The sequence below is a fragment of the Rhinolophus hipposideros genome (genome assembly GCF_964194185.1).
Source record: "Rhinolophus hipposideros genome assembly, contig: HAP1_SCAFFOLD_100, whole genome shotgun sequence".
In the NCBI taxonomy this organism is placed as follows: Eukaryota; Metazoa; Chordata; class Mammalia; order Chiroptera; family Rhinolophidae; genus Rhinolophus; species Rhinolophus hipposideros.
The window spans coordinates 180,246-204,288 of NW_027669401.1; the positions used below are offsets into that span (position 1 = coordinate 180,246).

At 39.1% G+C, this 24,043-nt stretch overlaps 1 protein-coding gene across 1 annotated transcript in view; it reads right to left on the bottom strand.

Moving 5' to 3' along the window:
- The window catches only part of LOC308495607 (uncharacterized protein), a 45,358-nt gene that overhangs the window by 2,539 nt on the left and 18,776 nt on the right, over positions 1–24,043 (bottom strand). Inside the window, exons 7-8 of the mRNA XM_081080576.1 lie at positions 21,066–21,099; positions 18,485–18,557 (exon numbers count right to left, since the gene is read on the bottom strand). Of these exons, the coding sequence (XP_080936702.1) occupies positions 18,485–18,557; positions 21,066–21,099 (107 nt within the window). The remainder of the gene's footprint in view (positions 1–18,484; positions 18,558–21,065; positions 21,100–24,043) is intronic.

Genomic DNA, 24,043 nt, shown 5'->3' on the forward strand with positions numbered 1-24,043 from the left:
GCTGCATCTTGAAAGACATACGAGGTACTGAGGGAAACCATGAAGGAGAGTCCAGAAAGGGCAGCGGGCGCAAAAGCCTGCGTATAAAATAACATATTGTAGGTGAGGGCAGAAGAAGAATGGGGTTAGCCTGGAACTCTGAGAATGGGATGGAGAGACAACTGCAGAATCAGAACCAAATCAAAGAAGGCACATGTCATGCTAGCAGATGAATTCTACACTCACGTCATGGGGAGTCACTCAGGAAGCAGAGGTGTTGCATCATCACAATTCTAGTTTACAACAGCCACTCGGGCTGCAATTTATGATATTGAGGACTTCCGTTTCTTTCTAGGATCCTATCCATCAGCCTGTCTTGCTTCACAACATAGCGCCTCGCAGGTGCCTACAAACTCACAAACGCAGCTATCCATAGCAGGTCACTTTGTAGCTTCCCCTAGGTGGCTCCCGGTTGGGCACAAGCAGCAGCTGACCTGGGCCTGCCCCACAGCCCCTCCCAAGAGGCCCCAAATCCAACACACCTTGGACCAGCTTCAAGTGACACCAGAACATCACCAAATTAGCTTCACAAATGACACGCCCAAGCCATGGACTGAGCAGACACCGGAGCCCTGCTACAGCCGATCTCACTCTGTGGGGTCAGCCCACACACAAAGGTTCATCTACTGTAGTCACAGCCAGTCGTCCTGAGGGTCAATTCCACACCCAGATGTGCCAACAGCAATAAGGCTCAAGTACAACAGGAGGGCACACACCACCCACACGAGCTTCTGGAGCACCCGGCTCAGGTGACCGGGGAGACTGTACCACTGGGCCCCATGCGACATCTGGTATGTAAGGCAATACTGTCAAGATGAGGAGAATTAGCAATCTACAGAATACAGAGAAACAACAATAAAGATGCAGTGAAAAAAGAAGACAGAAAGAAACATTTCTCTAACGAAAGACCAGGAAAAAACTCTAGAGAAAGAACTAAACACAAGAACTAATGGACACAAGCTATCTACCAGACACAGAGTTCAAAATACTACTTCTAAGGACGCTCAGTGAACTTTGGGGAAAAATAGATAAACGTTGTAACACTTCAACCGAGACAGCAAACATAAAAAATGGACATGGAAATCATTAACAAAACTCAACTATGAAAAATACAACATCTGAAATGAGTAATTAATAGATGGAATCGGCACCAGATTTGGTTGAGGCAGACGTTCAAATCAGTGATTTGGAAGACAAGATAGCAGAAAACACACAATCAGAACAGAAGAAAAAGATATGAAAAATGATTATGAGTAAAAAAAAAAGAGAGAGAGAATACTTTAAGGGACTTCTGGGACAAGATAAAGTGTAACAGAACTCGTAGGTCTATCAAAAGGAGAAGAGAGAGACAGAAAGGAATTGAAAACCTATTTGAATAAATAATGACGGAAATCTTCCCTAACGTGTTGAAGGAAACACAAGTGTAGGAAACACAGAGAGTTCCAAACAAAATAAAGCCAAACAGGCCCACACCAAGACATACCAGAATTAAAACGCCAAAAGGTAAAGACACAGAGAGAATATTAAAACCAGCAAGAGAAAAGCAGTTAGTTATATACAAGGGAGCTCGCATAAGACTGTCAGGTGATCTCTCAAAAGTAAATCTGAAGGCCAGAGGAATGGGCAAGAAATATAGAAATGTGATGAAACGCAATAATTTACAACCAAGAGCACTGTATCCGGCAAGGCTCTCATTTAGAATCAAACGAGAGGTAAAGAGCTTGCCAGAGAAAAAGGAGGTGATGCAGTTCAGCCCCAGGAAACCACTATTACAAGAAATGTAAAACCATGACTAGAAAAAAAAGGAGGAGGAGAAGTAGGAGGAGCAGGAGGAAGAGAAGGAGGAGAAGACGGAAAAAGAGCAGGAGGAAGAGCAGGAGGAGGAGAAGAAAAGTGAATAATAAAATGCCAATAACTATGTACCTACAAATAATTACTTTAAATGTAAATAGATTAAATGCTCCAGAAAAGACATAAGGTAGCTGAATGGTTAAGAATGCAAGACCCATATACACGACAATCAAACTACAAAATTCCTGCACAGCAAAGGAAACCAACAACAACATGAAGTCACGAGCGGGTGAATGGAGAAGATATTTGCCAATGATATATTTGATAAAGGGTTGACATCCAAAACATATAAGGAACTCATAAACCTTAACACCAAAAGACAAACAATGCGATTACAAAATGAGAAGAGTACCTGAATACACTTTTCTCCAAAGAGGTCACACAGATAGCCAAGAAACATACGAAAACATGCTCCGTGTCACTAATCATCAGAGCAATGCAAATTAAAAACACAATGAGCTACCACCTCACAACTGTCAGAATGGCCATCATCCATGAATCAACAAGCAACAAGTGTTGTTGAGGATGTGAAGAAAAGAGTCCTTGTGCACTGTTGGTGAGACTGCAAATCCGAGCAGACAATGGAAAACAATATGGAAGTTCCTCAAAAATTTAGAAATAGAAGTACCATGTGGCACAGCAGTCCCTCTTCTGGGTTTTCCTCCACAGAAACACAAAACACTAATTTGAAAAGCAATATGCATTTCTATGGTTGTTGCCGCATTATTTTCAATAGTCCAGATAAGAAAGTAACCAAAGGATCCATCATCTTGGATAAAGAAGAAGTGGGACATATATATAACAAAATACTACTTGTCTGTAATAAACAATAAGTACTTATCGTTTGTGACATGTGTGGGCCTAGAGGGTATTATTCTAAGTGATAAAAGTCAGATAGAGAAAGACAAATACCACCTGATTTCACTTATTGGTGATATGCAAAAAATAAAAAATAAATGAACATAGAAAAGAGAAACAAACTTATAGATGCAGAGAACTAACTGATCGTTGCCCGGTTCGAGAATTGTTGGGGGAATGCTTGAAATGGAAAAAGGATTAAGAAGTACAAAGTGGCAGTTATAAAATAGTCATGAAGATGTCAAGCACAGCACAGAGAATACAGTAAATAACATTGTAATAACTAAGTACGGTGTCAGGGATACCACACTAATCGGGGTACCAGTTTACACATTATATAAATGCCTACCCACTATGCTGTATACTTGAGGCTGACATCATGGAATGTCAACTATAACAGAAATGAAAAATTTTACATTTAAGAAGCGAAACTAAAAACCTTCTGAAATTTGACATTTTAGTATATGGTTTAAGAACCTCTGCTTCTAAAATTAGTTATTATTTTAAGCAAAACATGTACTCTTCAATTAGATGAAGACAGTTAAATATATTCATAATGTAATGATTGAGGACATAGTGGAATCCCTTTGTAATATGGGTTTTGAGATAGAGAACTTGAGTTCTAAATTTTCAAAGTTTCTATTATTTTAGTCTAAATGATGAACCCAGAATACCTGAAACTAATATAAAATAATATTGAATGTCAACTGAATATAACTTAAAAAAAGAAAAAAAAAACATAGAGAAAACACTCACGCCTACCAACTATGTGATACCAAAATACAAAGTGTAATAAAATAAAAACTATATATTACATGCTACATAGTTTTAAAAACTGAAATGTATCAGGAAGATTTCATGACTATTACAATAAGTAAATGAATCCATTACAGATTTCACGTAGGCACGAGTATTATAAAAGACCCACTGATGTAATGTAAAAGTCACATTAAGATTCCTTACCCTTAACCAAACTGCATAGCTCCATCACTGTGGGAAACCTCCCAATAAAATTTAACTATCACTATGTATTTCCCAGCCCCTTCTTTTTTTCAGTCACCATGTTCAATACTTCCTAAAGTTAAGGGGAAAAAAGAAAGAGTGATGTCGTGAAAATGGCAGTGTGAGGTGTGCCTCTTGAAATCTTCCCTGGAATTTACAACAAGTTGAACAACTATCACTCCACAAAGGACTCCCTGCGCAGCAGACCGGCTAGACTAAGGGGCGTACTACTGCAATAGCCTACAGGTGGACAAATTGCTCGAGCGGTGGAGGAGAGAAGGGAGAAGTGCGGAGACGGGGCCATGCAGGCTCAGGACCCAGACCTAGCTTAGTGCTCCGAGCTCCCTGAGTCCCGGAACTAGTACAGCTACAGAAGAGGAAAGAACTCGTGCTACTAGGGCTCCGCTTATGGCCCACAGGGCTGAGAGGACAGCATATAACACAGCTGAACCCAACGTTAATGGCAGAGACCTCAGAGCAAAGACTGAGGGAAGAAGGATGAAAACAGTGGTAAGCCCTCACTGCAGAGTAAAGAATGGAAGACTCAGACACTGAGACTAGCTGCCCCCTCCCAACCCTCCCAGAGCTCGACCCGCCCCCACCTGCCCAGTGCTAGAAGCAGAACAGTAGCAGTGTCAGATCAAAAGAACAGAATATTTGCAGTTCTGAGAACTGTGGTCTGCAGTCAAGGACTCACAGCCCAAGTACTTCCAGCAAAGAGGAGGGAGCTGTGGAAGCAGGACCCGCTGAGGTGGTTGTCACCACCATTGCTCTGGGCCATCTCTCACAACCCACCGGTGCCACCCCTGTCCCCACCTATCTGGGTGGACCCCTGCAGGAATAAACAGAACTGCTGAAATGCAGGGGCTCTGAATCTGGTGCAGGAAGAGCTTTGGAACTTCAGAAGTTCTCCGCATTTCCCCACGGAGGCAGGGCCTTGTGACCCCAGCGAACTGTTCACAGAGGAGACGCCCGCCTTCCAGGGAATCCCACCACTGTGTGAGAAGCCGGAATAGCGCACAGAAAACATAACACTACAGTGTGAGACAGAACAAACGGCTGCAGTCGCACAGAAAATAAAACATTATCCCAAAACCTACTGGAAAGCAAAAGAAAGACCTCTTTCTATCAACCTGTTGCACAACCCACTCCTATAGATGTCTAGGAAGAGAAATAATAAATCATCAATTGCCATGAATAGCCATGGCAACAACACAGCTCAGAAAGAAATTGAAAAGTCTCCAGAAAATAAACTTAAAGATATGGAAATATGTGACTTAAATGACAGAGAATTCAAGATTACAGTTCTGAAAAAACTCAATGAGATGCAAGAAAACACAGACAGGCAGTTTAATGAATTCAGAAACATAATCAAGAACAAAATGAGTATTTTACAAAAGAGACTGAAATTTAAAAAAAGAACCAAATAGAATTTCTGGAGATTAAGAAATCAAAAGAAATGACAAATGAAACAGCCAGTTTAGGTCGTAGAGTTGACCAGATGGAGGAAAGAATCGGTGACATCGAAGCTAGAAATCTGGAAATCACAGGGATGGAAGAAGAAAGAGACTTGAGACTTAAAAGAAATGAAAGAACTCTACAAGAACTTTCTGACTCCATCAGAAAGAGCAATATAAGAATAATGGGCATACCAGAAGGGGAAGAAAGAGAGAAGGGAACAGAGAATATATGCAAACAAGTAGTCGATAAGAACTTCCCAAACTTATGGAAAGAACTGGATCCTTAAATCCAAGAAACAAATGGAACACCTAATTATCTCAACCCCAACAGGCCTTCTCCAAGGCACATTATATTGAAGCTGTCAAAAATCAATGACAAAGAAAGAATCCTCAAGGCAGCCAGGGAAAAGAAGATGGTAACCTACAAAGGAAAGCCCATTAGATTGTCATCAGATTTCTTTAGCAGAAACTCTACGAGGCAGGAGGGAGTGGAACCAAATATTCAAACTATTGAAAGAGAGAAATTATGAGCCAAGAATAATATATCCAGCAAAAACATCTTTTAGATATGAAGGAGAAATAAAGACCTTTCCAGACATACAGAAGCTGAGAGAATTTTCTAATACACGACCTACACTACAAGAAATGCTGAAGGAGGCTATTCGACCACCATCAACAGGGACAATTTGTGGCAACCAAAACATAAAAGTGGGGAGAGTAAAGGTCTGAACCGGAAAATGGGAATGGAGAAAGTAAGCATGCTGAAGAAAATGGAATACTCTAAATATCAAACTTTCTTTTACATAAACTTAATGGTAACCACTCAAAAAAAATCCAGAACTGAAATACATAATGTAATAAAAGAAGAAACAGAGGGAAAAATCATAGAATACCACCACATAGAAATAAGAGACAACAACGAAAAGGCAAAGAAACAATGGAGACACAGTCTTACCAGAAAAGAAAAGATAGAATGATAGGAAATCCTCACATATCAATAATCACCCCAAATGTAAATGGATTGAACTCACCAATAGAAAGGCACAGAGTAGCTGATTGGATCAAAAAACTAAACCCAACCATATGCTGCCTCCAAGAGGCACATCTCAGCTACAAGGACAAACATAGACTCAACGTGAAAGGATGGAAATTGACACTCCAAGCAAATGGTATCCAGAGAAAGTCAGGTGTAACCATACTGATTGATATCAGATGAAACAGACTTCAGGATAAAAAAGGTAACAAGAGACAAAGATGGACATTTCATAGTGATGAAGGGGACTATACAACAAGAAGACATAACAGTCATCAATATTTCTGCCCCCAATCAGGGAGCACCAAGATATACCAAGAAACTACTAACAGAACTAAAGGGAGAAATTGACCAAAACACAATTATACTAGGGGACTTAAATACATCATTGACAGCTATGGATAGATCATTCAAACAAAATAAATAAATAAATAGCAGCCCTAAATGACACATTAGATGAACTAGACATAATTGACATTTATAGAGCACTTCATCCTGAAACATCAGACTAAACATTCTTTTCGAGTGTACATGGAACATTCTCAAAGATAAATCATCTATTGGGACATAAAACTAGCCTCAGCAAATTTAAGAAGACTGAAATCATACCAAACATATTCTCTGATCACAAGGCTTTGAAATTGGATATCAACTGCAAAAAGAAAGCAGGAAAAACCACTAATACATAGAGATTAAACAACATACTTTTAAAGAACGACCTGGTCAAAGAAGAAATAAGAGGATAGATCAAAAGATACACAGAAGAGTGACATCATAGGAATGGCAGCAGCGAAGAGTGACATCATAGGAATGGCAGCAGCGAAGAGTGACATCATAGGAATGGCAGCACTCTTCTATGTATCTTTTGATCTATCCTCTTATTTCTTCTTTGACCAGGTCAATGGACTCTGCTCATCACACAGAAAAGGTAAGAGACTCGTTCGAGGATTACTTGAAGCTGGGCAAATTGGGCGAGCAGGGGAAGACAGAAGGGGGCGGAGTGGCGACCTCAGCCCGCATCTGCGGCTGTGGAGACACAGAGGATCCCAGGACAGAACAGAGACCACAAGAGCCAAGACATAGGCTCTTTCCCTGCATCCCACAGCTGATCTCTCCTGCCAAGAGAGCAGCATATCCAGCATTTGAGGCAGTCACCTCAGCTGAGACCTCCAGCTGGGCCCTAGGTCGGACAAAGGACATGATCAACACACCTGGGCCCCTCCGCCCACTCTCCCAATCCTACCCCTGCCTTTCCAGAGACTCAAGCTGGCCCCTGAGCTGAAGAGCAGTGTCAGTTTACAGAGGAGTCAGAGCACTCAGGATCTGGGAGGACCCGGTTTGCAGCTCTGACTCAGGGAAGAGGCTGGGAAGAGTGTGACGCTACTGGGTTGGGAGAGAGAAGACTCCTCCATCTCCAGCTCTCACCTTTTCTGGCCTGCCTAGGGCAGGGCAATTACAACTGCGGAGGCACTCCCAGGGATCAGCAGTAGGCGGCAGACGCAGCTCTGGGCTTTCATCAACTCAGAAATCTCCTGCCCTCCACACACACATAGGGAAGAAGTACCCTAAGACTCAGGAGACCTGGGCACAGGGCTGGCTGTGTTACTCTCAGTGCGCATATGTGCAGGCAAGAGAGGAAAATGCACTGACTTTGTAAAAACTGACATCCAGAATTTATGGCACCACACATCTAAAACTGCCGTCCCAGGGTCACTCTGGGCACCAGGTGAGCGTCTCTGCCTGCCCAAGACGCAGAGGACTCTTTGGTACAGGAGAGGACAACCTGGAGATTACTTGGTAGGCTTAAGCAAAGACTGACGCTGCTTTTTTTGTTTTGTTTTGTTTGTGTATTTTTGATATTTTTGCCGGTGTTGAGTGTGGGTTATCAGTTGTTTTTACATGGGTGTATTTGTTTTTTCTTTGCTGTTGGTGTTGCTGTTGTGCTGGGTGATTTGCTTTGTTCTGAAATTGCTCTATACCAGGGCCCAGCTCAAGAGGCACAAGATTCAAAACACCCTGAGGCCGACTCCAGACCAAGTTAGAGTATTATCGGGTTTGACCTACAAGTGACACACCCAGAAGGAATTCTCTACAGGCACAAGAGCCCATAGGGGCCAAGCCTCATGTGAGCAGTCAACCCTCACTCAGCAGAACTACCACTGTGGGCAGAGCCAAGATTCACAACTAGGCAGCCTAGGAGTCAATCCCACCTACTGACCAGCCAAAAGCAATTAAAGATCAACTTTAACAGGACAATATACACAAAACGAGAGTCACCTTTGGTGCACACGCAGAGGAGAAGAAGGAAGTCATGCAAGTCAAATATAAAGGACGCATACTACGTAAGATAACCAATAAAAACAAAGACCCATAAGGGACCTACCTAATACATCAAAGCAAACACAGAGAGTCAGCCAGAATGGGGAAACAAAGAAACATGTCCCAAATAAAAGAACAGAAGAAACCTCCAGAATTGGAACCAAATGAAATACAGGTAACCAACCTGTCAGAGACAGAGTTCAGAACACTGATGATAAGAATACTGAAGGGGTTTAGTGACGACATAAAGAAGGATGGAGAAATCATAATGAACAACCAGTTAGAACTAAGGAATACAATAACTGAAATAAAGAACCCATTTGAAGGAATTACAGCAGGCTAGATGAAGCAGAGGATCGAATCAGCGACATGAAGACAAGTCAGCAGAGATCACCCACATGGAACAACAAAAAGAAAAAAGAGTAAAAAACAACGAAAATGGCTTAAGAGTCCTCTGGGATAACATCAAGCGCAACAACATGCGCATCACAGGAATACCAGAAGGTGAAGAAAGGAAGCAAGGGATCGAGAACATATTTGAAGTTATAATGTCTGAAAACTTCCCTAACCTGGTGAAGGAAACCGACGTATAACTCCAGGAAGTGCAGAGAGTTCCAACCAGGATAAACCCAAACAGGCCCACACCAAGACACATTACAGTTAACACGGTAAAGATTAAAGACAAAGACAGAATCCTAAAAGCAGCAAGAGAAAGATAGCAAGTTAAATACAAGGGAACTCCTGTAAGACTATCAAATGACTTTTCTACAGAAACATTGCAGGCCAGGAGGGAGGGGCAGGAGGTACTCAAAATGATGAAAAACAAGGGCCTACAACCTAGATTGCTTTATCCAGCAAGGCTATCATTTAAAATTGAAGGAGAGATAAAGAGCTTCCCAGAAAAGAATAAGCTAAAGGAATTTATTACCACTAAGGCAGCATCGCAGGAAATATTAAAAGGGCTTCTGTAAACAGAAGAAAGATGAAAACAATCTAACGACAAATTTAAAAATGGCAATAACTATGTACCTATCAATAATCACTTTAAATGCAAACGGATTATATGCTCCAATCAAGAGACATAGGGTGGCTGAGTGGATAAGAAAGCAAGACCCTTGTATATGCTGTATACAAGAGACTCACCTCAGATCAAAAGACACACACAGGCTGAAAGTGACGGCTTGGAGTAAGATATTTCATGCAAACAGAAATGAGAAAAAAGCTGGAGTTGCAATACTTATATCTGACAAAATAGACTTTAAACTGAAGAATATATTAAAAGACAAAGATGGGCACTATACATAATAAAGGAATTGGTCCGACAAGAGTACATAACCCTAGTAAACATCTATGCACCCAACATAGGAGCACCTAAATATATAAAACAGATATTTACTGACATAGTGACAGAACTCAACAGTAATATTATCATAGTAGGGGACTTCAACACACCTCTGACAAGGGACAGGTATTCCAGACAGAAAATCAATATGGAAACAATGGCCTTAAATGACACATTGGACCATTTGTATTTAATCAACATTTTCAGAGAATTTCACCCCAAAGCTGCAGAATACACGTTCTTCTCAAGCGCACACGGGACATTTTCCAAGGTACACCACGTGTTAGGCCAGAAAACAAGTCTTGATTAATGTAAGAAAATTGAAATCTTACCAATTGTCTTCTCTGACCACAGCGCTATAAAATCAGAAATCAACTACAGGAAAAAAACTGGAAGACAGACAAATTCATGGAGCCTGAATAACATGTTACTAAATAACGAATGGATCAACAATGAGATCAAGGAAGAAATCAAAACATGTCTCGAGACAAATGAAAATCAAACCATGACAAACCAAATCTATGGGATGCAGCGAAAACAGTCCTAGGAGGGAAATTCACAGCATTGCAGGCCTACCTAAAGAAACAAAAAAAATCACTAATCAACAGTTTATTTTCACACTTAAGGGATCAGGACAAAGAACAGCAAAATAACCGCAAAGGGAGTACAAAGAGGGACATAATAAAGGTCAGAGCGGAAATAAATGAAATAGAAACCAGAAAAACAATAAAAAACATCAATGAATCCAAGAGTTGTTTTTTAGACAAAATAAACAAAGTCAACAAACCTTTAGCCAGACTTATCAAAAAGAGAGAGAGAGAGGACCCAAATTAATAAAATCAGAAATGAAAGAGGAGAAGTGACAACAGACACCACAGAAATACAAAAATATTTAACAAATTACTATCAGCATCTATATGCCAACAAATTAGACAATCTGGAAGAAATGGAAAATTTTCTAGAAGCATACATCCTTCCAAGGCTAACTCAAGAAGAAACGGAAAACCTGAATAGACTGATTACCACCAGGGAAGTTGAATCAGTAATCAACAAGTTCCCAACAAACAAAAGTGCTGGACCAGATGGCTTTACAGGTGAATTTTACAAAACATTCAAAAAAGAATTATCACCTATTCTCCTCAAGCTATTCCAAAAAATTCAGAAGGAGGGAAGGCTCCCAAAACCTTTTTACGAGGCCACTATCATTCTGATCCCCAAATCAGACAAAGACACTACAAAAAACACACAAACAAACAAAAAACTATAGGCCTGTATCTCTAAAGAACATAGATGCAAAAACTCTCAACAAAATATTACTGAACATAATTATGCAATACATTAAAAAAATCATACACTATGATCAAGGGGGATTCATTCCTGGTATGCAAGGGTGGTTCAACATCCGCAAATCAATTAACGTGATACACCACATTAACAAAATAAAAAATAAAAATCATATGATCATATCAATTAGATGCAGAAAAAGCATTGGACAAAATCCAGCAGCCATTTATGATAAAAACTCTTAAGAAAATGGGAATAGAGAGACCATATCTCAACATAATAGAGACCATATATGATAAACCCACAGCTAACATCACACTCAACGGGGAAAAGCTAAAATAGTCCCCTTAAGATCAGGAACAAGGCAAGGTTTCCCACTTTCTCCACTTCTATTCAACATAGTGCTGGAACTTCTAGCCACAGCAATCAGACGAGAAAAATAAATAAAAGGCATCCAAATTGGTAAGGAGGAAGTAAAATTGTTATTATATGCAGATGACATGATACTATATAGAGAGAACCCTAAAGACTCCACCAAAAAACCATTAGAACTGATAAATGTATTTAGTAAAGTAGCAGGATACAAAATTAATATTCAGAAATCAGTTGCATGTGTATATACCAATAATAAAGTATCAGGAGAAATTAAGAAAAGAATCCCATTTACAATTGCTTCAAAGACTATAAAATACCTGGGAATAAATTTAATGAAAGAAGTAAAACATCTATACTCAGAAAATTATAAGACACTGAAGAAAGAAATTAAAGAGGATACAAATAGATGGAAGCACATAATATGCTCAGGGATAAGAAGAATTAATAGAGTGAAAATGTCCATACTGCCTAAGGCAACATACGAATTCAACGCAATTTCTATCATATTACCAAGGATGGTTTTCACAAGAATAGAACGTATAATCCTGAAATTTATATGGAACCATAAAAGATCCTGGTTGGCCTCGGCAATCTTGAGAAATAGGAATAAAGTGGGAGGTATAATGATACCTGACATCAAATTATACTACAAGGCTACAGTAATCAAAACACCACGATACTGGTATAAAAACAGATACATTGATCAATGGAACACAATAGAGAGCCCAGCAATAAATCCATGCCTATATTGTCATTCAATCTATGACAATGGAAGCAAGAATTTATGGTGGGGTAAAGACAGTCTATTCAACAAATGGTGTTGGCGAAACCTGGACAGACACATGCAAAAGAATGAAGCTGGACCACTTCCTTACACGATATACAAGAATAAATTCAAAATGCATTAAAGACATAAGTGTAAGATCTGAAACCATAAAATTTCTAGAAGAAAATATAGGAAGAAACTTTATAGACATTACCTGGAGTAAGATTTTTACTGATACATCCTCTCAGCCAAGAGAAGTAAGAGAAAAAATAATCATGTGGGATCACATCAAACTAAAAAGTTTTTTCACAGCAAAGGAAACCATCAATAAAACAAAAAGGGATCCTACTGAATGGGAAAAGATATTTGCCAATGATATATCTGATAAGGGATTAATATCACAAATCTATAAAAAACTTACTCAACTCAACTCCAAAAAAACAAACAACCCAATTAAAAAATGGGCAGAGGACTTGAGGAGACATTTTTCTAAAAAGGACATACAGAAGGCAAGAAGACATATGAAGAAATGCTCAACCTCACTAACCATCAGAGAAATGCAAATAAAAACCACAATGAGATACCACCTCACCCCAGTCAAAATGGCTATCATCAATAAATCAACAAACAACAAATGCGGGCGGGGATGTGGAGAAAAGGGAACGCTAGTGCACTGTTGGTGGGATTGCAGATTAGTGCAGCCACTATGGAAAACAGTATGGAGGTATCTCAGGAATCTGAAGATAGAACTACCCTATGATCCAGTAATCCCACTCCTAGGCATCTACCCGGAGAAATCCAAAGCTCCAATTCAAAAATCTGTATGCACTCCTATGTTTATTGCAGCACTTTACACAATAGCCAAGATACAGAAACAACCGAAATGCCCATCGGTCGATGACTGGATTAAGAAGCTGTGGTACATTTATACAATGGAGTACTACGCAGCCATAAAGAAAAAAGAAATCTTATCATTTGCAACAACATGGATGGATCTAGAGAACATTATGTTAAGTGAAATAAGTCAGAAAGAGAAAGACAAGTACCATATGATCTCACTTATATGCGGAATCTAAAGAAAAGAATATGTGTATGAACTAATCAGAAACAGTTTTGGGGACACAAAAAACCGAGAGTTGTTAGATGGGCAGGGGGGAGGGGGTTGGGGATGGGGGGAAGGGTGAAGGGATTGGGGGGCGGCTGGTGACCACAGGATGGCCTCAGGGTTTTTTGAGAATTACTTTGGGGAACTTATTCAATAGTGTTTGGGGATTTTGTTGGGTGTCCGATGGACATGTGTCCTGTTTGGGAGACCACCTCAGGGATGCTGTGGATGCCTGGTCATGGCATTGTACACCAGAGACTGGACATTAATGAATGCCAACTATAATTTTATGTGTATAATGTGATGGCTCGGTGTGAGGTCGGGGTGGTGGTGGATGGGGGGAGGGGGGTTCACGGTGTGAGGGATGTAAAAATAAAATAAAATAAAATAAAACTATAAAAAAATAAAAAAAAATAAAACAAAAAGGGATCCTACTGAATGGAGAAGACATTTGCCAATGATATATCTGATAAGGGGTTAATATCCCATATTTATAAAATATCTCAGTCAACTCAACTCCAAAATAACAAACAACCCAATTAAAAAATGTGCAGAGGACATGGAGAGTAATTTTTTTAAAAAGGACATACAGATGGGAAACAGACATATGAAAAAATGCTCAACTTCACTAATCATTAGAGAAATGCAAATAAAAACCGCAATGAGATACAACCTCACCCAAGTCAAAATGGCTTTCATCAACAAATCAACAAACAACAAGTGCTGGCCTGGATGTGGAGAAAAGGGAACGCTTATGCACTGTTGGTGGGATTGCAGATTGGTGCAGCCACTATGGAAAACAGTATGGAGGTATCTCAAAAATCTGAGAATGGAACTACCCTATGACCCAGCAATTCCACTCCTAGGTATCTATCAGGAGAAATCCAAAACTCTAATTCAAAAAAATTTATACACCCCTATCTTTATTGCAGCACTATACACAATAGCCAAAACATGGAAACAACCGAAATGCCCATTGGTAAACGATTGGATTAAGAAACCGTTACAGTTATACAATGGAGTATTTCACAGCCACGAAGAAGAATGAAATCTTACCATGCAACAATATGGATGGACGTAGAGAACATTATATTAAGTGAAATAAGTCAGACAGAGAAAGACAAATACCATATGATCTCATATGGGGAATCTAAAGAAAATAATAAATGAATGAACTAATCAGAAACAGTCTCAAAGACACAGAGGAAAAACTGAGGGTTGCTAGATGAGGGGGTGGGGATAAGGGGGAAAGTCACGGGATCAGAATGAACAGTTGGTAACCACAAGAGTGCCACGGGGATACGAGAGTCAATTTGGGGAATGTAATCAATAATTTCGTAAAGATTTTGTAGGGTATCCAATGGATACTTGTCTCATTAGGGAGACCACCTCAGGGATGATGTAGATGGCTGATCACTGCACTGTACACCTGAAGCTGAATAATGAATGTCAAGTACAATTTACATGTACATATAATACATATACATATTTTATATAAAATGTATATATATACATACTATATATATATATATATCTTATATAAATATATATATTACATATATATTACATATAGTTACAAGAAGCGGAGTACAGCATTAGGAATAGAGACAGTGGAAATGTAATGGCTGTGTGAGATGTCAGAGAGGCAGTGGAGGGGGGAGGGGGTTATGACTGTGTGAGGGATATAAATGATACATGTCTAGCTATTACATTGTTTTGTGCACCGGAAACGAATAAAAGAATGTGAAAAACAGAAAAAAACAGTAAACTGGAAAGGGAACAATGAAAAGCTTCAAAAAAAAATAAAAAAACAAAAACTATCTTACAGAAGGAAAAAAGATACATAGAAACAAAGGAAAATGAAAATACATCCTACCAAAATTTTGGGGATGCAGCGAAAGCAGTTTTAAGAGGGAAATTTATATCATTACAGGCCTATCTCAAGAAATAAGAAAAATCCCAAATAGATAACCTCATCTTTACATCTTATGGAGCTAGAAAAAGAAGAACAAATGAAACTGAATGTCAGCAGCAGAAAGAAAACAATAAAAATCAGAGCAGAACTAAATGAAACAGAGAACAAAAAGAGAATAGAAAAAATTAATGTGACAAAGAGCTGGTTCTTTGAAAAGATTAATACAATTGACAAATCCTTGGTAGACTCAGTAAGATAAAAAAAGACTAATAAAATCAGAAATGAGAAGGGAAGTTATCACGGACGCCACCGAAACACAAAGCATCATCCAGGAATACTATGAGGGACTACATGCCACCAAATTCAATAACCTAGAAGAAATGGACAGGTCCTTGGAAACATATAGCCTTCCTAGGCTGAATCATAAAGAACTGGAAAATCTAAATAGATCGATCACCACTAAGGAAATTGAATCAGTCATCCAAAACCTTCCCAGAAGCAAAAGTCCAGGACCAGATGGCTTCACTAGTGAATTCCACCAAATCTACAAAGAGGATATAATACCTGTCCTACTCAAACTCTTCCAAAAAATTGAAGAAGAGACAATACTCCCTAAATCATTTTATGAGGCCAACATTACCGATACCAAAACCTGGTAAGGATAACACAAAAAAAGAAAACTACAGACTATTATCTCTGATGAATGCCGATGCAAAAATCCTAAGAAAAATGCTAACAAATCGAATGCAACAATATGCTAAAAAGATTATTCATCATGACCAAGCAGATTCATCCCAGGTGCACAAGGATGGCTCAACATTCAGAAATCCATCAATGTGATTCATCCCATAAACAAAATAAAGGACAAAAATCATATGATTATATCAATTGATGCAGAAAAAGCATTTGACAAGATACAACATCCATTTATGATTGGATCACTTAATAAAATAGGTATAGAAGTAAAATACTTGAACATAATAAAGGGCATATATGACAAACCCTCAGCTAATCTCATAATTCATGATGAAAAACTGAAGCCCTTTTCTCTACGTTCAGGAACACCGCAGGGCTGTCCCCTATCACCTCTGCTTTTAAGCATAGTGTTGGAAGTCCTCGCCAGAGCAATCAGGCAAGACAAATAAGTAAAAGGCATCCAAATTGGGAATGAAGAAATTAAATTGTCACTCTTTGCAGATGACATGATGCTATATATAGAAAACCCTAAAACTCCACCAAAAAGCCATTGAAAACAATCAACAAATACAGTAAAGTTGCCGGCTACAAAATCAATGTACAAAAGTCCATTGTATTCCTATATACTAACAATGAAATCTCAGAAAAAGAAAGCAAAAGAACAATTCCTTTTGCAATTGCAAGAAAAAGTATAAAACACCTAGGATTAAACTTAACCAAGGATGTGAAGGATTTATACGCTGAAAACTATAAGACATTTTTAAAAGAAATTGAAGAAGACACAAAGAAATGGATAGACATTCCATGCTCATGGATTGGAACAATCTACATAGTTAAAATGCCCGTATTACCAAAACAATATACAGATTTAATGCAATCTCCATCAAAATCCCAATAGCACATTTTAAAAAATAGAACAAAAAAATCATCAGATTTGTATCGAACCACAAAAGACATCAACAGCCAAAGGAATCCTAAGCAAAAAGAACAATGCTGGAGGTATCACACTCCCTGACTTTAGCTTGTACTAAAGGGCAATAATAATCAAAACAACATGGTATGGGCAGAAAAACAGACACATAGACCAATGGAATAGAATTGAGATCCCAGAAATAAACCCACATAAATATGGACAGACAATTTTTGACAAAGAAGCAAAAAGCATACAATGGAGAAAAGACAGCTCCTTCGATAAATGGTGCTGGTAGAATTGGAAAACCACATGCAAAAGAATGAAACAGGGCTGAAATCTGTCACCGTGTACCAAAATTAATTCAAAATGGATCAAAGACTTAAGCATAAAACCTGAAATAATAAACTGCATAGAAGAAAACATAGTTACTAAACTTATGGACCTTGGGTTCAAAGAGCATTTTATGAATTTTATGACTCCAAAGGCAATGGAAGTAAATGCTAAAATAAATGAATGGGACTATATGAAACTTAAAAGCTTCTGCACAGCAAAAGAAACCATCGATAAAATAAAGAGACAACCAACTGAATGGGTGAAAAAGTTTGCAAACAGTGCCTCCGATAAGGGGCTAATATCCAAAATATACAAGGAACTCATGCAACTCAACACACAAAAAAACAAACAACCCAATTGAAAAATGGGCAGAGGACCTGAAGAGACATTTCTCCAAAGAGGACTTACAAATGGCAAATAGACATATGAAAAAATGCTCCACATCACTAATCATCAGAGAAATGCAAATAAAAACCACAATGAGATATCACCTCACCCCATTCAGAATGGCTATCATCAACAAGACAAATAGTAACAAGTGTTGGAGAGGCTGTGGAGAAAAAGGAACCCTCATACACTGTTGGGGGGAATGCTGGCTGGTGCAGCCGCTATGGAAGGCAGTGTGGAGGTTCCTCAAGAAATTACAAATAGAATTACCACATGACCCAGCAATCTCTCTCCTGGGTATCTACTCAAATAATCTGAAAACTTTGAATCATAAAGACAAGTGTGCTCCAATGTTCATTGCAGCTTTACTTACGGTGGGTAAGACAACGGAAACAACCAAAACGTCCTTCGATAGATGAATGGATAAAGAAGTTGTGGTACATATAAATAATGGAATAGTATTCGGTGGTAAGTAAAGATGAAATAGGACTATTGCTAAATGGGGTCTAATGGGGTGATGGAAAGAGAACTGGCTGGCTGGTGACCACACAATGTGAGATATAGATAATATATTACAGAATTGTACACCTGAAATCCATGTCACTTTATTAACAATTGCACCCCAATAAACTTTAATTTAAAGGAAAAAAACCCTCAAGTGGTGATATATTATAAAATGGTTCACAGTGACACATTTTCCATTACAAACATAAAACAATGGTAGGGGGAACACTATTAAATTTTACAAGTGCTACACAAAACTAAATTCAGAGTAAAAAAGTTAATTTCACACAGGAGCCTTTTACCTTGGTACCAACATCCAAGAGTCCATCGTCTGATATAGCCCGTGAATCATTCCTGCCAGGTTTCCAGGAAAGACTTTAGGGTAAAAATACACAACAAAAACAGTGAGTGCATTCCTTTACAAAAACAACAAACACAAAGGGAGCAAAATTCAGCTATCTGCATAGGAAATGAAGTTTCTTGATATGATTAAAATTTAGACGATGTTCTAGAAAAGCTATCAGTTATCTATTGCTGCCTCCACCACTCCCAACTCGTGCAATATTTAATGAAGATACACTCTAAGTTTCCATAACAAAGAATGACAGCAAACATGTTGGCAACACCTGAGAGTACCTTGTTTTCACCAAAAGTCCTGAAGGCTGAATTGAAAACGCAATTAATAGCTGACAATAGGAACCTGAACTGGGACAAAAGCAATGACCTAAATCAAGGTAGAACGATACACTAACCCTTCTCCATGGTCTGTCCCTGGTTCAAAGATTAATCTGTGTGGGTCAAAAACGGCAGTCTTGCTTCTTTAACATAGAAAGCAGTTACTAAACTTACCCCATTCCTTGTTTTCACTCAAAAACACTACAGTGAGGTCCCTGAAATGCATGAAATGTTTGCAGCTTACATGTACAAAAGTCAAAGAACAAATATGTACGTTGTTAGCCTCCCCACTCCCAGATCACTTGTCCGCACAGCTTCCTGGCAATCTCCAAACTTGAAAACTTCAGCCTACGAAGGCATAGACTCCTGAAACAAGGTTGGGCTCAAATGACCCACAGTAGGAGTTCTCTATTTCGCTGTTCCTGGAAAACAAGCTAAATGGAGCCTCAGTCATCCACTCCCAACACAGGCATGTTACCACCTACCCAACTCCATTACTGTTTTCACAATCAGTCCTCCCTCTGCCCAACCCTCCATCTCCATGGGAAGGACATCAGCGCGTTGGGCAAAGAGGTGGAGGTGACGAGACACCTGCCGTGGGCCATAGATCTATGTAGTTCAGCAATCTCCAGTGCCTTTGGACTCAAGGGGACCCCGTCTGTAATTCCGGGTGCAGGTGGAAGATACCACATTCCTACTTGCTATAAAGAGAATGTTTCCAGAGGCTCAAAGGTTTAATATGTTTTCACATAAACCTTAAATTTTGCTGGTTCCTCCAATTTAACAAGCAAAACAGCAGCAACCTGTTCAGGCAGGACGCCCTTGAGACCCTTATTTTAATCTGCTTTTTTAGACAACTACCAACATCCTGTGTCCTTCCTTCCTGTAATTTCTCTTTACCTTGTCATACCCTACCATTCTGATCTCTTTTCCCTCATCTGATGTCTAATCTCTGCTCTAAGAGCCTTATTCCTATCTCAACCTGTGTTGTTCCTCTTGAAACGTGGATTCCCGTGCTAATTCCATTCTTAGCCTCTTCCATTGCATTCACTAGACCTTTCCATAATTAAAACACTCACCCAAAGGATGATAAAGAAGGAAGTGTACTGGGCTTAGAAACCTATACTAATCTCATTTCATCACTCACTGTAGTCAAATAAGTCACTTCAATCTCTTGGAGTTCAAACTCCTCATGTGATCAACCACTTGACCAAAACATTAATGGCAGCATGAAGTACTAGGGGTGTTTGCAATAATTAATTGATAACATTCCTTCAACACCTGGAATTCTATGTATTTTTGGTTCTGTCTGGAAAAATGGAGAATACTTAGCTGGCAGAAGTGGAAAAAAATAACAGCAACAAAAAAACCCCAAGAAAAGCAGAGAAAAAGGTAAAAAATCAAGAAAAGTCATGGAAGAAGGAAGAAAGACTAGAAAAAAAGAAAAAACTTCCTAGAATGAGGGAAGCGTACTAGCTTAAATGGAAACACAGTAATGGGAGTCAGTAAGTAGAAAAATCAATGAAAAATATCCTCTCAATTTGTGCTGAATTAACACAACAGTGTATACATAGATGATCTTCACTTACAGAACAACGATTCGTCCCAAGAAGGGTACATCGCATTATCCCTGAAAACATTTATCTGATTAGGTCTTGCTTATGTACAACCTGTGGTTCTGTGGCCACAGCGAACTGACATCTGCCCTCAACACTGATGGTGAAAACAAGGTTCTCGTGACTGCTGCAATTGTCAAGTACATTAAGACAGAGCTTGGGCTAACTGGGCTTGATAGGAAACTTCTAAATCAGCACTAAGGCATCACTAAACGGGACTCTCTGAGGCCACCTGACTTGTACCTGAATCTTGAATCCAGTCCTGTCCAGGCACTTCTCAGTATAGGCTGAGGGACAAGAGAACGGACTTGGGAAACCAAGCAGGCTGAAGGTCACATCACATGTCAGCCACTTGGTAACTATGGAATCAGGGTTAAATTAATCCACCTCCTGGAACCATACTCCTCTAATGAATAAAAACGGCCGAACAGCACAGCTACTTTGCAAATCTACTGTGCCAACGACCTGGGATAACCAATGTTAGGCACATAGTATAGGGTCTAGCCCAGAGCAGAACACTCATTAAAGCTTACTGGCTTCTCTCCGCAGTCTCTTAGTTAACATGCAATTTTAGAAATCCATAAAATCCTACCTGCTTGCATGGTCGCATTGAGAACACTCATCCACTGTTAAAAGAAAAAAATTCAAATACATTGTAAATACACAATAGAAAAACACAGAACTTTGAAAGCATCAGACTGAAGTGATGAAAAAATATTTCTTTGGGAACATCCCTGAAGACTATAGTAGAGTGAATGTTACTGATACAACTGGTGGGCAATTAATACATGAAGAACTTTTACTTCCTCTCCTATATATATGTGTGTATATATATTTATATTTATATATTCATACATATATACGTACACATATGTATGTACATGCATGTACTTATGCATGTTTGTATGTATTATACATTTATATCTAATGAGAGAAAAATAAACGGGATGTGCAATCATTTGATAGCTACAAGTCAAGTGCTACTTACAATGATTGTAATCCTTACCAAACCCATCGGAGTGAACGAAAATGGTATCAGTAGTAAAATCAGTATCATAAACTAACACGGTCCAATTTAAATAGCATGATTTTTCTGCACTTCTGTCATGAAGAGCAGTTAGAAGAGAGTCCACTTGTTTTGCTCTGACACAGTACCGCTGTGCCGCTCTTCAGTCAAGGGTATTCAGTTTAGGATGAAACACCCTGTCATTAGCAGCTTAGTCAAAGGCAGTCTACTTTGCAGCACGGCAAAACACAGGAAACAGACTCTTTCTGGCCCTCTCTCCAGTGCAGGATAAGTATGAAAGACTTTGCGATTCCAGTTTTATCAAGTCTAACCCCTGAGACTGTTTCCCTCCATTGCTGGAGAATCTATCCGGCTCACCTCATAGAGCAGGAAGGTCCAAAGAGTTATTGCTGTACAGCAGCGTGTGATGCCATTTTTCTCATCCCTCCCCATAGTGGCAAATGTGTATAGAAATCATGGTTTTTTACCTTGTAAGTCATATGTCATCAAATCCTAAGCCGATGAATAACAGCAAACAAACAAACACCCCCCCCCCAAAAAGACAAAGAGGTTATCTTGAATAACTACCTTCAATGACCCTGGAGTTTTAAGTTTTTAAACAGTCAAAAAGATGGCCACTGTATGATTCCAACTATATGATATTCAGAAAAAAACAAAACTATGTAGCAGTAGAAAGACGTGTGGCTTCCGGAGGTTAGGGAGAAGGGAGGGCTGAGGAAACGCCACAGAGGGTATCTAGTAGTGGATCTAGTCTGGGTGAGACTGGAAGGGTGGAGACCTGTCATTATACGTTTGTCAAACCCCACAGATTGGACCACAGCAAGAGTGAACTCTAACGTCAAGTGTGTGCTGTGAGTGGTCATGCTGAGTCAGTGCAGTTCATGGGTCGTCGTGAATGTACCACCCGCGGGCAGGGTGTCAACAGTGAGGGAGGCTCTGTGTGGACGGGGACATGGGTTTTGAGGGAACTTTCTCTACTCTCCACTCAATTTTGCCCTGAACCTAAACCTGCTCTAAAAACGAAGGCTTACTAATTAAAAAAAAAATAAAAGTTTTCCACTGAACCTGCTATTACCAGATATGAACACATTAATGCTATTTTCAAAATACAGTCACCTTGAAAATGAATATAAAGATCCAGTATCAGAATATGATTATTCACCCAACCGAATGAAGCATATGAAAAGCCATAAACAAAGCAAGTGATTTTTGGAATACTTACACAAGAAAATCACTGATAAACGTGACTGAACATCTCGCTTTAGCATGCTGAATAGGGATGCCAAGTGAATCAAAATGGAATCGTCCCTGTACTTACAGGACAACTTTGATTCTCATTGTAAATCAAAAATCATTGTGCTGATTTTATTCAAAAGCTATATTGAAACATTAATCACACAAAAAGATTGTAATTGCCATGGTTATTGCCATAGTAATGTATGTACAATACCTTTGAAATACTCACGAAAAGGCAAAAAAGTAACCAGCACTGCAATTTTTAATGGATGATACAACCAAAACCAGTACCAAGGCACGTCACCATATTACTTGCTATTAAAATAAAATTTTAAGCTACACCAAAAATTAAGTCATGCCTATAACTGCTGTGCAGAAAAGATTTCATACAGCAGGCCTGACTGCTATCCTTTGAAAGTCCTGCTTGAATGGCTGGCCCTTGGCTGGTATCTGGAAACCTGCATATGGGGAGGGTTCCCACCATTCCCTAACTAAGTGTGGCTCACCGTGCCTGAAATGCTTGTACAAACAAGGTGGTTCATGCTGGACACTCGCTTTCCTTCTGGGAATCAGGAATGTTAGCACCTGCTAGGGGGACGCTGCCTATGTGACTGGCGTGCCATGAAAGCACTCCATGAAGGCACTGAGTCTAATGAGACTCCGGTACCACTAGACAGCATTTCACATGTGGTGCCAGAATTTAACAGTGGGGAATTAAGCACATCCTGCTAACTCCGCAGGACATGCGTCTTAGAAACTTGCGCCTGGTTCCCTCCTGTCAGACACTGTCACATACACCTTTTCTCTTTGCTGATTTTGCTCTCACTGTAATAAATCACAGGCATTAGTACAGCTATAGGCTGAGTCTTGTAAAGTGCTCTAGTGAATAACCAAACCTAGGGGTGGTGTTAAGAATCTCTAATAAATGGCATTATATGAAATTTTCATTCTTTGGGTTGATGCTTTCTACATGATTAAGGTCAGAAGGTGATTTTGCAGATTACCTATCATTAAATTTGTTTTTTTTTTATTCTTCTTTTGCAGATTCCTGTAGAGCTAGATATATTTGAATAAAGGCATAAAGAGGATAAATGAAATGATGTCAGAAAATACTGTAAAACAAGCAACCATCCTATTTTAATCAGAATAAAAAATAAAACATCCTAATGACAACATGTTCTATCAGTTCCTATATAGCAAATGAAGAGATCACACTGTCAATTTTCTACAACTAGGTAGGGTTTATGTCCTTTTTATAAGAGTTATGAATCAATCAAGTAACTGGGATAATTACAGAAAAACATATA